This window comes from Psilocybe cubensis, chromosome 3 (genome assembly GCF_017499595.1).
Source record: "Psilocybe cubensis strain MGC-MH-2018 chromosome 3, whole genome shotgun sequence".
In the NCBI taxonomy this organism is placed as follows: Eukaryota; Fungi; Basidiomycota; class Agaricomycetes; order Agaricales; family Agrocybaceae; genus Psilocybe; species Psilocybe cubensis.
The window spans coordinates 1,814,817-1,828,462 of NC_063001.1; the positions used below are offsets into that span (position 1 = coordinate 1,814,817).

Consider the following 13,646-nt stretch of genomic DNA (forward strand, 5'->3'; position numbering starts at 1 on the left):
CCTACGGAAGGCAAAAGCTGACACAGATCGATATTCATTGACTAATATAATCTGGCCTACACTCAGCGTTACTTTTTATTGCTGAGGATCTCAAAAAATGCCTCTTGAGGAAGATCAACTGTACCCATCTTCTTCATTTTTCGCTTCCCTTCCTTCTGGTTTTCTAAGTGCTTCATTTTACGTTCATAGTGACCCCCGTAAAGTCCAGCAGTAACGTCTGCTCGCATGGCTTTCAAAGTTTCTCGGGCAATGACTTTCTTGCCTACAGCGGCTTGAATAGGCACCTCGAATAACTGTTTTGGGATAACTTTATCTACACGAGTGTTAGCGGTGAATATGGGAGTTGCAAACGAAATGACATACGAAGCTTCTTAACCCATTGTCGACCAATAGCATCTTGGGCGGAGCGATGGACAATTAAAGCAAGAGCATCCACAGGCTTGCCGTTGAGCAGAAATACCATCTACTACCAGTCAGCGAGTTGCATCGAATTCGTAGAAATTTAATAATACCTTAGCAAGATCACTACTTCTATAACCAGCGTCTTCATAGCTATCGCCGATGATAAATCCATAGCGGCACACATTACGGGCAGTTAGACTACTTACTCAAAGCTGGCAAAGCCAGAGCTTCGACTTTTCAATTGGTCGAAAAAGTCAGTAACGATCTCACTTAGCGGAAGTATGCAATTTAACATAATCCTTGCAGATGTAGTCCCGGAGTCGAGGTATCGATGTTCCAAGTCTTCCCCACGATGAGAATAGCACAGCTCCATCATGTCCCCGAAATATTCTGAGGAGAAAGTTTAATGTAGAAACTTGAACCGCGGACACTGCATGACAGGAACGAACCTTCGGGCACAATGATTGACGCTTTCACTACAGGTTCCTGTACCTCTTTGACACGTACGCCCATGTCACCGACATCCGGGAAGTCTGTTGGGTTGCTGATAAGAACTTCTTTATCTTTGTAAATGACTAAATTGACCGGTTAATATCCACAAAATTGCCATAGAACATAACATACGTTTGTAGGGCACAGTCGGGGCCGTAATGATCACATTAGCATCGTATTCGTCTTCGAGTCGTTGACGGAAAACATCCATGTGCAATGTGCCAAGAAAACCCAACCGACAACCCTGACCTAATGCCGAGGAAGATTCTCTCTGAACAGTGACACTTCTGTCAGTGAGTGTGAGCTTCAGTAACGTAGATTAGTATATATATAACAGATCCCAGAGTATTTTGTACCCTGTTGATGGATTCCTCCAGTTTGGGAAAATCACTGTTGTCGATGGGGTATACACCAGCAAAAACCTTGAAGCTAGGTTAGACAATTCTCGTAATGTAGCGTTATTCTTGTGGCTAAACACTCACCATGGCCTTCGTCGGTTGGAAACCAGCCATAGGCTCAACAGTTTCACCAACCCGGTGTATTGTATCCCCAATGTGAGCTTTGAAGAGGTCAGAATATTATAATACCATTCAGCGAATTACAAGCACACCTTCGGAAGATTGCTTCATATTGCAAGCGATGTAGCCAACTTGGCCGGGGTTCAAACTCTTGGTTGGAATTTCTTCAGGATACATTATACCCAATTCTGTGATCTCATATTTCTTTCTGGTGTAACATGAAGCAATTTTGTCGCCTAAAGGGTTATTCAACACCGTCCCATGAGAACGATGTGAGCTTGATTGTTATACCTTTACGTAGGACACCTCCTTGTACACTGACCAACGAAATTACACCACGATATTTATCGTACCTTGAAAAGGTTTAGATTAATTGCCAAGGAAAAGAAAATAGTAGTGACTCACATAGAATCAAATAAAAAGGCTTTTAACGGCGAATCCGCGCTTGCTACTGGAGGAGGGATCCTGTCTATTATTGCGGCAAGCACCGCATCTACACCTTTCCCTGTCTTTGCAGAGATATGTAATATCTCTGAGGGATCTATGCCGAATGTGGACTGCATCTGCGCAGCGATTCGTTCCGGCTGTGAGGCAGGTAAATCTATCTATCAACAGAAGACGGTCAAATTCGAAACTGGAACATCCGGAGCAATCCGCCTTACCTTGTTCAAAACGGGTATAATTTTGAGTCCTCGCTCTTTGGCGTTATGGAATACGGATATAGATTGGGCTTGGACACCTTGACTAGCATCAACCTAATTGTTTGTCAACACAAGGCTGAAGTTTCGCAGAGATAGACTTGCATACAAGGAGAACTGCCCCTTGGCATGCAGCAAGTGACCGAGATACTTCCCAGGCGAAATCAACATGACCCTGTTGCATTGTAAGAAAATGGTATATTGAGACACAGATCACTCACAGGCGTATCAATCAGGTTTAACAAGTAGTCTTTGCCGTTAAATTTGTGAATCATACTGATAAACATTAATTCGCGAATATTTGGATGCACAAAGTTGGCAATAGCATACCTGGCGGTTTGAGCTTTCACTGAATAGATAAATTTCAATGAGGAGATTGAAATGCTTTAGAGGATAAAATCTCTTAACCTGTGATGCCGCGTTCCCTTTCAACTTTGAGCTTGTCAAGAACTTGCTCATTCTTTCCACCCGAGACCTTTTTGTTGATAGTGCCTGTCAACTGTTGCTCCTTTTTAGTCATAGACACATTCTTCAGAAACAACGGGATCACCTCTAGTAATCTATTCAAATTGAGCAAGCTACCCATATTAAAGCAATAAAGCTTACCGATCTGCCAGAGTCGACTTGCCGTGATCTTTCAGACCAGCAAGTGAGTATCATCCTTGGTATTCCTTTAAGGTCTCGAAGTTCCCGTACCAATGTGGGCAATGATAGAAAAATTCCTACGTCTAGCATTTAGTTGGTGAAAGTTTCCGAAGTTAAATGAGTTACCGTATTACATCGCATGGATAGTCCTCCATGGTCGGAACGACAGCTTTTGGGGCATTGCATGGTATCGTGGCGCTGAAATAGCGATGAGGAGGGAAAAAATTACGTCTTGTTAGAGACCTCTCTAGCACACGTAAGCATGCATTTTGCCATATGGACTGCATGTACAGCAAAGATAATGGGTAGGTGCCAGATTATGTACTGGCGCGTCGAGCGCGACTATGCGGGCGTACGTTGAACGAGCAGCGGTTAGGACTAAATTGAGCAGCAAAAGTTTCGATCAGTGCTTAGTCAGCTAATTGTTCAGCCAAGAGCGCCAAGAGAATCCGGCCAAACTGCACAACTTGTTCTCATTCATAAACCCTAATAAACATCGTCTCTCTTTCATGTCCCTCCAAGAGGCTTCCGAGGCTCGAAAGGCGCGTCTCATAGCGTTGCGCAAAAGAAAGGCAGGAGAACTAGTAGATGAGAATGGGTTAGTTCATCGCCCTCGATTTGTTACTGTTGCTAAATTTTGGTCTGTTCGTAATCCAGAGCTGTTGAGCCCCTCATAAAGAACCGGAATTTTGACCCCGAGTCACGGGCATTAAAGAAGCATACCCGAGAAGACATTATCATGGAAGACACTGTCGAACACCAAGTTAAAGGTCTTGCAGAACAGATTATTGCTGATGATGAGAAACGAAGAGCTCAGGAACTCGTGCGTCCACATGAATTGTTCCCTTGATTTTGACCAAATGCTTACAATAGTCAAATAGGATGTGTTCAATATCGCTCCAAAACGACCGAACTGGGATCTGAAGCGTGAGACAGAGAAAAAGCTGGCGAAGCTGGAAAGACGAACACAAGAAGCAATACACACCCTTATTCGTCAGTGACTTTTGATGCGTTTCTGGAACTTACAATCGAGCTTCAGAAACAGGACAGCGGCTAGCTGCTCAAAAGGGTGACTCTGATGACTTGGTTGGAGCCATGAAAGCTCAAGAAAGACAGAATGCCTCAGAATCTCTATCAGATGACGAGGACGACTAGATGCAGGACACCAAGTGAGCGCGTTTAGTAGTCTCACCACCTACGAATCTGGCTGCTTATCTCCCCATTAGCTCTTCATGTTGAAACACGATACGCGTACGACTGCTAAATTCCGGCTCTAAACCTTTGGGTTGCAGCTTTGCTTGAGAGAAGTCCCTGCCAGATGGGGTATACCGTGATACCTTTCGTTCTGAGGCAAACGTGGGTAGTTCGTCTCGGAATCGATAATACTGTAAAGACGGTATCATTCGGTCCATCTGCAGCATGTTTTAGTCTACTCTTCAGTCGCACTCTGATATTATTCAATACTGATGTGAACAGCTGTGGTCCTGCACGCAGATTCACTCCTACATGCAATTGGACAACGTAAGAGAGCAGTTGCTCGATGCATCGAGGACAAGTGTGGTACTCCTTCCACGCTGTCGCAGAGATCTTAGATAAAAGTGATGTTCGAAGAAGAGCGAAGACTAAGTTCTTGGGCTCACACGCCAGTGGATCAAACTTGCAGATGCCTAGTTTATGCAATGCTCTGTCTTGGGTTATAATCCGTGGGATAGACTATGCCAGATCCAATGGTCGGACCAAGACCGTTAAAGCTAAGTCAAATCAATGCATATTTCACCCATAAACTTATATATTAGATGAATACACCGCTGAAAAAAGGAAGAAGGAATTTGAGCCGACTCTTTACTTCACATGTCTAGAATTCAACATTTGGATCAGGCGTTGGTCTTCAGGAAGTCTAGTGCCTGGTGTTCGCGTTGAAGTTAATCCCGGAGGGGGCGGGCCAACGCTGGCGTGTATCGTCGATAACGACGGAAGAAGATTTTGAGCGTTTGAGTCTTGGGAGTATCCTCGATGACCGCTGGTTCCTTGGTCTTCGTCATCACTACGAGAACGTGCTTTGCCTGTGCGATAGATTCCAGACGGTACAATCATTGTCCGGAGGATTGGATCGTGGTCTATAGTCGGCAGGTGAGGCAAATCGGCATAGGTGAAATATGCGGTGAGATGCCACTTTTGAGGCCTAGTATGAGAATTTGGCAGCACCCAGGCCGAGTATGCTTGTTTAACCAGACCTGGGTGATGATTTGCGGTGCGACCCTGGTGGGATAGAGCAGAGGAAGAAGGACCAGGACGAGCAACTCCGTCAACAAAACGAAAAGCGGGAGCCCTATTGTTATATTTAGTTCGTGATATTTATGAGACAGGAATATCATACCGATTGGTCTCATTCGCTGCTTGTGCGGCGTCGTACGGCATTTTTTCATCATAGAAAAGATACGGCTGTTATCATTCGTAATGAGTAGCGTTCATTCCATGTCCCGAGTCTCAATTTACTTCTCTCATCCGACTTTGACCCCATACACGACCATCTGAAGGTCAATAATGAGAATCATGAGTTGTTAAAGGATAAAAGATTTTACCAGTCCAGCGTTTCAGCCCGCTGTCATCGTCCCTTTCGAACCAGACAAATATGGCCCCGGAACGAATGAGCATGCCTCGCTCCATGTCGTTAAGCCGCCGGGTAACAGGTGGCAGAAAGCCTTGCCGCACCGCCTCAAAGACGATATGAGCGTCATGGGCGTCTCTGACGTGAAGACGTTGGTGTGTGGCCTGTTGCATGGTTTGGGTTCAAGATTGCATTCCAGAAAGCGCTCTTTTATACGTTGCAGGAAAGATCTTAACTCTGGTTCGTGAGAGGCAAATGTTGGTGCGACAAACCCTAACAAATGTGTCGGGAAATCGAAGAGCACTAAAAGTACAAAAAATATGTCATCCGCGATATCCATGGATGACGATACAAGAACATGGGTCTGGTACATGTCTCCCTGTGAAGCATTCGGAACGAAGTCGTCAACACGTGGATATCTACGGTAGCTGGTACTGCTGGGAAATCGAAACGAAGAAACGCGTTAATCTTCGGATTTCCTGAAAGCGGCGAGGGATGTTTTAACCCCAACAGTAACCGAAGGTCGTCCAGTGTCAAGCATATGACAGAGCAGAAGCCTGGCACCTCCATATCAGTGGCAAGTGAAGGGATGGAGTGGCCCACTGTTTCGGGGAGCAATTGAAAGTGTATTATAGAACCACCCACGCGACGAAATATGATTGACGGGATCGCAGGAAGAAGAAAACAAAACAGTCGCCCGAGCCGGAATAACTTGTAAAGGGGACTGCACAATATAGCTATCAATTGGGAGCGTAACTCGAAGTTCAATACACCAAAGTTTGCATGTTGCAAGGGCAAGAAGGTCAGCATACGAGCAGTGACCGTTGAATAATTGGGGTTCAAAGCACGCTAATCGATTTGGTATAAATGCTATTATGTGACTTAGAGCCATATTGCCAGGAGCTGACTGAAAACCAAGTATAGAGGAGGGCGAATGAAATGGTTTCCGGGATTTCGGGACTTGATGACTGGTGGCAAGGAATAAAATGAAATCGAAGTCACGGACTCGCCTGATTACATGTCCAGATTCGGATGTGTGGCTATCACAGCTGGGCAACTCATTGTCATTCACGCCGTCGCCGGTGTCCATCGTACTACAACCTCTCTCTTCTCCGTGTATATTACTTTCCTTTCTTCTCTCGTAATGGATTCCGAATCAGATCTTCCTCTTCGTCGTGTTCCAACTCTTGTGTCACTATGCCAGCGAGGTGAGTCCACATTCAGAGCCACACAGCAGACCTGATTCTGAACCCAATCGGGCTTTTCGCAGCTGCCATTGGGCAAGGAGTCGAATGTGAGTTGCTTTTACCTCTTCGTCTAAACGACATTGCTTGACCATTGTTCTCCATAGCCATCTTCACTCTAGGGAGCGACTTAACTTATTCCCTTGTAAAGCCCATTTTAGAAAAGTGTAATGCTGAACAACTCTCTCGATTTGAACATTTGTCTCCAGTGGGTTTCTTTAGCTCAGAGGTACTCATTTACAGTGCTCTTATGTATTGGTCTTAACAGCACCTTCAGAAAGATACACCAGGTACGTGACTACTCCGGTATTACTTTATTTCTATATATTTAAAGGAATCTCGCAGAGTTATGGAAAGCACGGTGTTTCTCAGATTATCCTTTGCCGGCAGAGAGATATATAGACGATGATCCAGAGGAACCAGAAACGTGGAGGTCAAGATTTTTGGTAAGTCGTCTTGACCTCGGACAGAATTTAATGTTGACGAAGAACCTACTAGGAACTGCGAGAATCAGAATCAAAGCGAATGGACGAGTTAGCATCTAAGCTTCGTACCCAACGAATGGAGGCTGATGAACGCAAGAAAGAGAAGGAAGTCAAATATACCGACCGTGTTCCCAGTGCAAAACGCCCAAGATATGGATGTAAGACTTACTCTTTCCGATTTTTAAGCAACTTATAGTAATTTACAATGCTTAAATCTTCTTGGGAAATTCAGCAACTCAGCCCAAGACTTTGTTTCAGAAGACTAAATCCGACGCTTCCAAAGTTCAACGTGCTTATTATAACACGCGAGTGATTCCACCGATGCCAGCGTCCAAGAAACACCGAGTTCTTCCCCAAAACCCTGGTGCGACTCTGTCACCTGTACCTTCATCATCGTCCGGAAGCCGCGTTGTAGTCAACACAGTTATTCGGCGACCTCTCGTTTCGACTTCAAGTTCCGCTGCTTCAGGCAGCTTGGTAGGGAGGGCGCGAGTCTCTACGCTCAAAGCGCCCTCTTCTCATCCGTTTCCATCGGATGCTCCCAATTCGCCTTCAATATCTGAGAGACCAGATGCACATTCTTCGAATAGTTCCTTGCCACACACGGTGGTCGACCCTCCGCGACCTATGGCAAAATTACCAACGCCTAAAAAGGATCCAATGGCATCTCTATTCGTTCCTAAGCGTAAACCACCACCACAACGTTCTGTGTAGCATCTTACTTCTGGCCTTTTGTACTAACCAATGTATATCTTCTAACAGTGTCTCAACAAATTCCGGGAAACCATCAATCTCATTTTATCAGATAGCCTCACATGTGTATCTCCCTTGATTCCTCGCCTCTTCAGATATTTATGTACATGCCTGTTGTATTTTGTACAACTACTAGTCATTCGATTGCGGAAAAGAGAGCCTCTTTCTACCCGAATTGTAACCGTTACCTTTGACATGTAATCACTGTAAAAGTACCATAACATCGGTTTACCTCCTCTATCCGGTACTTTCCAGGAGTCGTTGGTTGAGTGTCAAGGGGCAGCTGGCATATTTTCAGCGACAACTCATCGTCAACTGTTCTATCTTTGTATTTCCAGTCGAATTGCCTCCACTTTCTCATAAAGCTTGTAGTAGGCACACACCTTATTATATTCTTAGATTTGCCAGTGCCGAGGACTTCTAGAGTTCTCTGCGGGTAGGCAATCTGCGTACCGAAGACATGGAACCGGCCTGAAAATATAAGATGCACCAAACAGGTTTACTTTGTTATCTTGTGATCATTGACGAGTACATTTACATGGTTTGTGAGCTGTGACTAATGGTAAGGGGAAACCTCAGTGCTATCTGTGTAAACAAATATAGGTCGTTTCCAACTTTAGCAGCAAGGCAGCAATAGATGGATGTCGGTGTGTGTGTACGCTGTTCGGCATTCATGGACGGAGGCAAGGTAGGAATGTCAAATACAGGCGAGAAAAAGCATTACTTCTAAGGTGACCGATGGGATGAAATGCAACATTGTCCACGTGTTAATGGGTGGATTGTACCTATGCAAAAAAAGAAGCTAGTATGAATAACAAGGGACTGGGTCGTGAGCAATCTGACTGAATGAAACAATGCGATGTGTATGAGAGCAATGAGATATGTCCTGGTTATGCTTGCGAGTAGAAATAGTCGTGTGGAAGAAGGGGGCGTGGCAGATGTCGGACGCCATGGCAAAAAATAAAAAGCGCGACATCGATCCAACAGCTTGGAACACTGGATGCACCGGTATTATGTTGGTCTGAATAACCACCTCCCGTAGAAAGCTTTGCTTTCATATGCTGGGTGGCGCTGGACGATGCGCTATCACAGTTGACGCCATTTTCGTCCAATCATTGTCGTGTCTTTCCTTTACCCGTCTCGGCAAGCGAAGATGGAGGGGGCGGATGTGTGAGTCCCGCTATCGGCTGTTCAGAATAGTGAGATTCCTGAACAGGCGCCTCCCATATTCGTATAGTCCGATCGTCCGAGCACGATGCGAACATGCGCTCATTTGTCGGATTCCATGCCACTGAATTCACACTACCTTCGCCGTGACCAGATAGCGTCTCTAGAAGTGTACCACTATCCCGATGCCAGACATACACCTTTCCATCTTCACATTTTGCTGTCAGCTTAATCAAAGTCGTAAAAATGAAAGCAATACCTTCGCTGCCGCTAACTACGAAGTTGCCATCAACACCTCCGAAGCAACTTCGGATGACATGATGACCTTGTGTTTGACCTTCATACTTGCAAGCTATTTGCCCTGTAGTCAAGTCCCATAGGTGTATTTCCTATAGAGCGCCGATGAGAAAGATTTACGTCAGACATAAGATAGAGTGGAAAGTATATCTCACGTTGGGAGCGTGGTTGATCAAAGCATATCGCGAATCCTGCGAAATTTGTACGCTGGTCAAGTCTCCGTCCAGACGTATAGACCTGTCAAAGAAGAGTATAAAAAAGGAATCACAATCAATGGCGCCAAAACGAATAGACCGGCAGCCGATATCGCCGCCGGCCTTTCCAAAGGGTGGCCAGCGCAGAGAGACAAATACTTACAATTCCGTTTGTTTCGTTGCCAAATCAAATACCATCATCCTATGTGTAGTCCTCAATGCAACACCATGTACTCCGTTCCCACCAGGAGCCGGCGGAGCATCTCCGGATTGCGCTCCCCCTCTGGTCTGGTTTGGCTCTGGAGCAGAAGGGAAGCTTTGTGGGTGTTCCATCCCAACAGCAACTAGACGCGTAAAATCGGGGGTCACTGCAAGGTCTGTTAACCGAATTCCCGTAGGTCCCCATGCGTCTCGCACTTTGCCGTCAGCGTCCTGTCAGGTGTGATCAAAGAGTGAGTTAAGATTGCATAACAAGCTCAACAATTGCTTCATATAGGACGTAGCCTGGTAAAGCAAAAAGTTATAACGTGGCACATACCCATATAACGATCTTCCGGTCCAAGCCTCCAGATATAAAACCTGTCCCGTCTGGCAGCCATGAGATCGCCGTTACGGTTTCTGTATGTTCCTCCAGAGTGCGGATACAGACACCAGTCTAAAAGATCTGGTGTGAGCTGTTTGAAGCATTTTACTCGTCACCTCGTTTTTACCTTTGTGTTCCACATCTTTATGAATTGTTCCGTACTCGTGAGAAGGATTGAATCGTCCAATGACCATGTTAAGCACCCTAATGGATATGGATGATCACGCAGAATGAGATGGGCCGTCCAATCTTGAGCGGAGGAACTGGAATCAACCGAGGGCTTCTAATCAAATATCAGTTTGAAAGTTGAGCCAACTAGAGATTATCGGAACACCAACTCCTCTCCGCCAAATAATTGCAGTCTTGTCCTTGCTCGCACTAGCAAGATAGGCGCCATCGTGACTCCATTCAATATTCCACACTTCATCAGTGTGTATTTCCAATATCGTTGTTGTCATGCTAGGAAATTCTGATTTATTACAACGATGATCGGAAAAAAGAGAGAAATTTGAGGAATTCAGAGTCGAGTTGTGGTAGATACAACGTTGTAATTGGTATGATCTCGCTTGGTTGAGAAGTGATGCAAACCGCCGTTGTGGTATCATCACTGCGGAGGGAATATAATCTGTCAAAAACGTGACGTGAAGTTGGACACTTTTGTTACAGAAAAGCAAAACAGAAATACCGTGAAGGGTATCTAATAATTGATGTCTCGACATCCCAGATGCACCGTCCCAGGCAGCTCTCCTCCGTAGGTCTTCAGGTTCCGAGCACATGATCAAACTGCAAGCCGGCAATACATCTTTAATTCGATAGAAGATGAAACGGATAATAGATTGTGTACCTTGATAGTGAATGCAGCTTATCCGGGTCGACATTTGAAGGTGCGAGCTCATTGCGCAATACTTGGAGAGCTGCAGTAGGTTTTTTGCCCTCCAATAGTTCCAGATATTTCTGCCGGCTTATTAGAAACTTTGCATCCTAATGAAAAAACGCATCAACAGAAAGGTCAAAGATCCCGGAACTATTAGACACGCAATAACATACCCATAGACCATCCTCTTCATGCACCCCCAGCCGCATTAGTGCAGCCTCCGCCTTTGGCCACATTCCCTCTAGGATATACTGTCTGAACTGTGTCACCTCTGGCGCCTCCATCGTGTATCCTGATTCCGCTTCCAGAGTTGCGGCCGATTCACTGTTAGGAGTTTAGTTCAAGAATCCCACTTAACTGTAGGTAGAATAGTACAAGATAGTAATTGGACGTACATATAGCCTACGTCGCGCAGACTCTGAATTACCAATCGCACAAACTCTTCGCGGTCCACGAAAGAATCGTCATAGAGAGTTGTTCCAGGCAAGGTGACTCTAGGAATGGTTTTGCCATGCTTGGAGATACCGTTGCCCAACGGCGACGCCCCATTAGACACAGGACCAAAGCCGTTTGTATGACCGCTTGCACCATTAGTGCCGGCGAAACCATCAAACACCCCGCCCAAAGATGATGGTCCCGCATGTGCGGACATGTCAGGCGCGACAGACAAGGAAGAATCATGATCTGGTTCTGACAACCTCATCATTCTCCGAGACGGGGTGATGGTGGATGAGTCGGGGACTGGAAGAGAAGAAGACAGGGAAGGGCTGGAGGGTTCAAGTCGCTGTCGCTTGCGTGCCCTGGTGTATTCGGAGTCTGCCGCGTCCAAGAACGAGGCAGGAGAAAGAGGTGGGGAGCGTGCGTGCAAAAGATAACATATGAGATATTTGAAATAAACGAAAGACCACTGCAAAGACACGCACCAGAGGTGGATGAAGAGACTGGGTCTACACTAGCTCCCTGCTCAAGCTCTGACCTGGAACGGGTAGCTGGAACGAGACTTGGGACGGAGGGTGCGGGGTGGACCCTGATGGACGACGAAGGGGCAGCTGGGGGGGAACGACGAGATGTGTGGGGAGATTCCAGAGCCGAGGAGGAGGATGGTGGGGTGGACAAAGAGTCCCGCGTAGAGCTTGGGTGGGTAGGAGAATCAATGGTGACAATGCAGAGCACAATGTGTTGGAGAGCGTGGTTGGCAGTGAACGAGGACGCTGTGTGTCGCGGTGGTCGAGAAAGAAGAAAAGCAAGTGGAAGAGTGTGGCAGAGGAGGCCGCAGATTGATCAGTGCGCGTCAGGAGCCTCTGCACACATCAAATTACTCCCGCATTCGGTCTATTGACTCGTTTATTATTTACAATAAAGTATCTAGGTTACACTACTTGTACAATCCTCCTTTGTATACTCTCTCTTCAACAGACCAGCTGTGAATATAACAACAAAACAGTTCAAAGAACGCGCCTCAGATCGTGCCCGTCCTCCACTGACAGCAGCCCTGTATCCAGACTCTGAACTCTTCGGCGACAATACATCAGCGACTATGAAAGACCAACCAATGCAAGTTGGATGTTGGGGTCCAAAAATCAGAGTTAGTCTGTCCTGCTGCCTGGCTGTTCTGTCACGGCGGCACCGTCGACTGTCGACTCCTATATAGATCGAATACAGTACCATTTCCTATTCACCGGTCCATACGTTCCATAGTCCACAAATGAGACGAGCAGGCAGCATTACGATTTATTTTCCCTTTAAATAGACAGGAATCCGGGACGCGATTCGCCGTTGGCCTTCACAGCGCAGCACCCATTCTCGTCGTTGTGTTCATTGGCATTGTATCATAGCGATATCTTTTCAAGGGTACCAGGTGGATATGTTACGTCAAAGGGCCTGAAATTTTTCAGGCTGGCATCGAGGTCGTTTCGAAACCAGATTCTGGATCCTGCAACGTGTTGGAGTCGTGTCGTGGGGAAGAAAAAGCAGAACCAAAGCCCGAAAGAAGACAGTAATATATTCCGTGGATCAAAGAGACAACATATCACAGAAGAGAAAGGAGCGCAGATATTTTCTTCTTTTGTTTCACGGCGTCTTGCCAAAACCTCAGGCTGTACCTGGAGGCGTTTACACGACAAGCAGTGGAAAAAATGATGGATTTTGTGCAACACCAGAGAGATCAGCAGGCCATATAGATCGACGAAATATGCGAGGCTCTACAAGCGAGTGAAGTAAACCAGAGAAACGAGTATGAGCATATGACATTTGTCCAAGTAAGTGGAAGAGTAACAGAAACAGGGTTGGGTGCACATGCACACGCGTGGGTTTACCCTTGCTTCCTAATATGGCTCGAGCTTCCAACCGACACACCTGCCTTCTTTCGCATGCCACGCTCACGCGCACGTTGACCTTAGCGCTTGTGTTTATCCGCCTCCTTTGTGTGACCAGGCTTGGGCTAGACCTCCGAAGATCATATACCTTCAAGGTTTGCTGCAGCGGCCAAAAAAAACTGGTCAAGACTCAACCCTGAAATGGCAGGAAAAGTTGTTACAATCACCAGTAGGTATCTTGTAACGCTTCTGCAAACCCGTTTAGAGGCGGATTTGTTGCAGACCATATACTTACATACCCGCCGAGCCACCGCCGAAGCCGTTGATAAAAATGCAGAGCACCGTTCTGAAGTGACCGCCGCTCTCGAGTC

The 13,646-nt window shown here is 46.2% G+C and overlaps 5 protein-coding genes across 5 annotated transcripts; 2 read left to right on the forward strand and 3 right to left on the reverse strand.

The window, feature by feature from the left end:
- Window positions 1–68: 68 nt before the first annotated feature.
- Window positions 69–2,910, reverse strand: JR316_0003365 (Translation factor guf1 mitochondrial; the record flags this gene model as incomplete). Its single annotated transcript, XM_047889138.1, has 18 exons — window positions 69–313; window positions 364–463; window positions 513–552; window positions 609–792; window positions 852–977; window positions 1,027–1,198; window positions 1,251–1,316; window positions 1,377–1,453; window positions 1,505–1,648; window positions 1,704–1,765; window positions 1,818–2,017; window positions 2,075–2,167; window positions 2,220–2,285; window positions 2,332–2,453; window positions 2,519–2,670; window positions 2,717–2,744; window positions 2,807–2,832; window positions 2,882–2,910. The coding sequence occupies 18 exons, from the start codon at window positions 2,908–2,910 to the stop codon at window positions 69–71; spliced, it is 1,932 nt and encodes a 643-aa protein (XP_047751512.1).
- A 354-nt stretch (window positions 2,911–3,264) lies between these two features.
- Window positions 3,265–3,910, forward strand: JR316_0003366 (Coiled-coil domain-containing protein 12; the record flags this gene model as incomplete). The annotated part of the gene is made up of 4 exons (XM_047889139.1): window positions 3,265–3,353; window positions 3,413–3,578; window positions 3,637–3,748; window positions 3,795–3,910. 4 exons carry the CDS (start codon window positions 3,265–3,267, stop codon window positions 3,908–3,910), a joined length of 483 nt encoding a protein of 160 aa, XP_047751513.1.
- A 687-nt stretch (window positions 3,911–4,597) lies between these two features.
- On the reverse strand, window positions 4,598–5,536 carry JR316_0003367 (cAMP-independent regulatory protein pac2; the record flags this gene model as incomplete). The annotated part of the gene is made up of 4 exons (XM_047889140.1): window positions 4,598–5,084; window positions 5,133–5,197; window positions 5,252–5,286; window positions 5,338–5,536. The coding sequence occupies 4 exons, from the start codon at window positions 5,534–5,536 to the stop codon at window positions 4,598–4,600; spliced, it is 786 nt and encodes a 261-aa protein (XP_047751514.1).
- An 845-nt stretch (window positions 5,537–6,381) lies between these two features.
- On the forward strand, window positions 6,382–7,806 carry JR316_0003368 (Elongin-A; the record flags this gene model as incomplete). The annotated part of the gene is made up of 7 exons (XM_047889141.1): window positions 6,382–6,571; window positions 6,634–6,657; window positions 6,715–6,815; window positions 6,876–6,897; window positions 6,953–7,053; window positions 7,106–7,250; window positions 7,325–7,806. The coding sequence occupies 7 exons, from the start codon at window positions 6,382–6,384 to the stop codon at window positions 7,804–7,806; spliced, it is 1,065 nt and encodes a 354-aa protein (XP_047751515.1).
- A 1,151-nt stretch (window positions 7,807–8,957) lies between these two features.
- Window positions 8,958–11,666, reverse strand: JR316_0003369 (WD repeat-containing protein 26-like protein; the record flags this gene model as incomplete). The annotated part of the gene is made up of 11 exons (XM_047889142.1): window positions 8,958–9,220; window positions 9,272–9,401; window positions 9,465–9,546; window positions 9,667–9,935; window positions 10,042–10,158; window positions 10,214–10,369; window positions 10,425–10,711; window positions 10,772–10,869; window positions 10,931–11,067; window positions 11,134–11,284; window positions 11,356–11,666. 11 exons carry the CDS (start codon window positions 11,664–11,666, stop codon window positions 8,958–8,960), a joined length of 2,001 nt encoding a protein of 666 aa, XP_047751516.1.
- Between the last annotated feature and the right edge of the window lie 1,980 nt (window positions 11,667–13,646).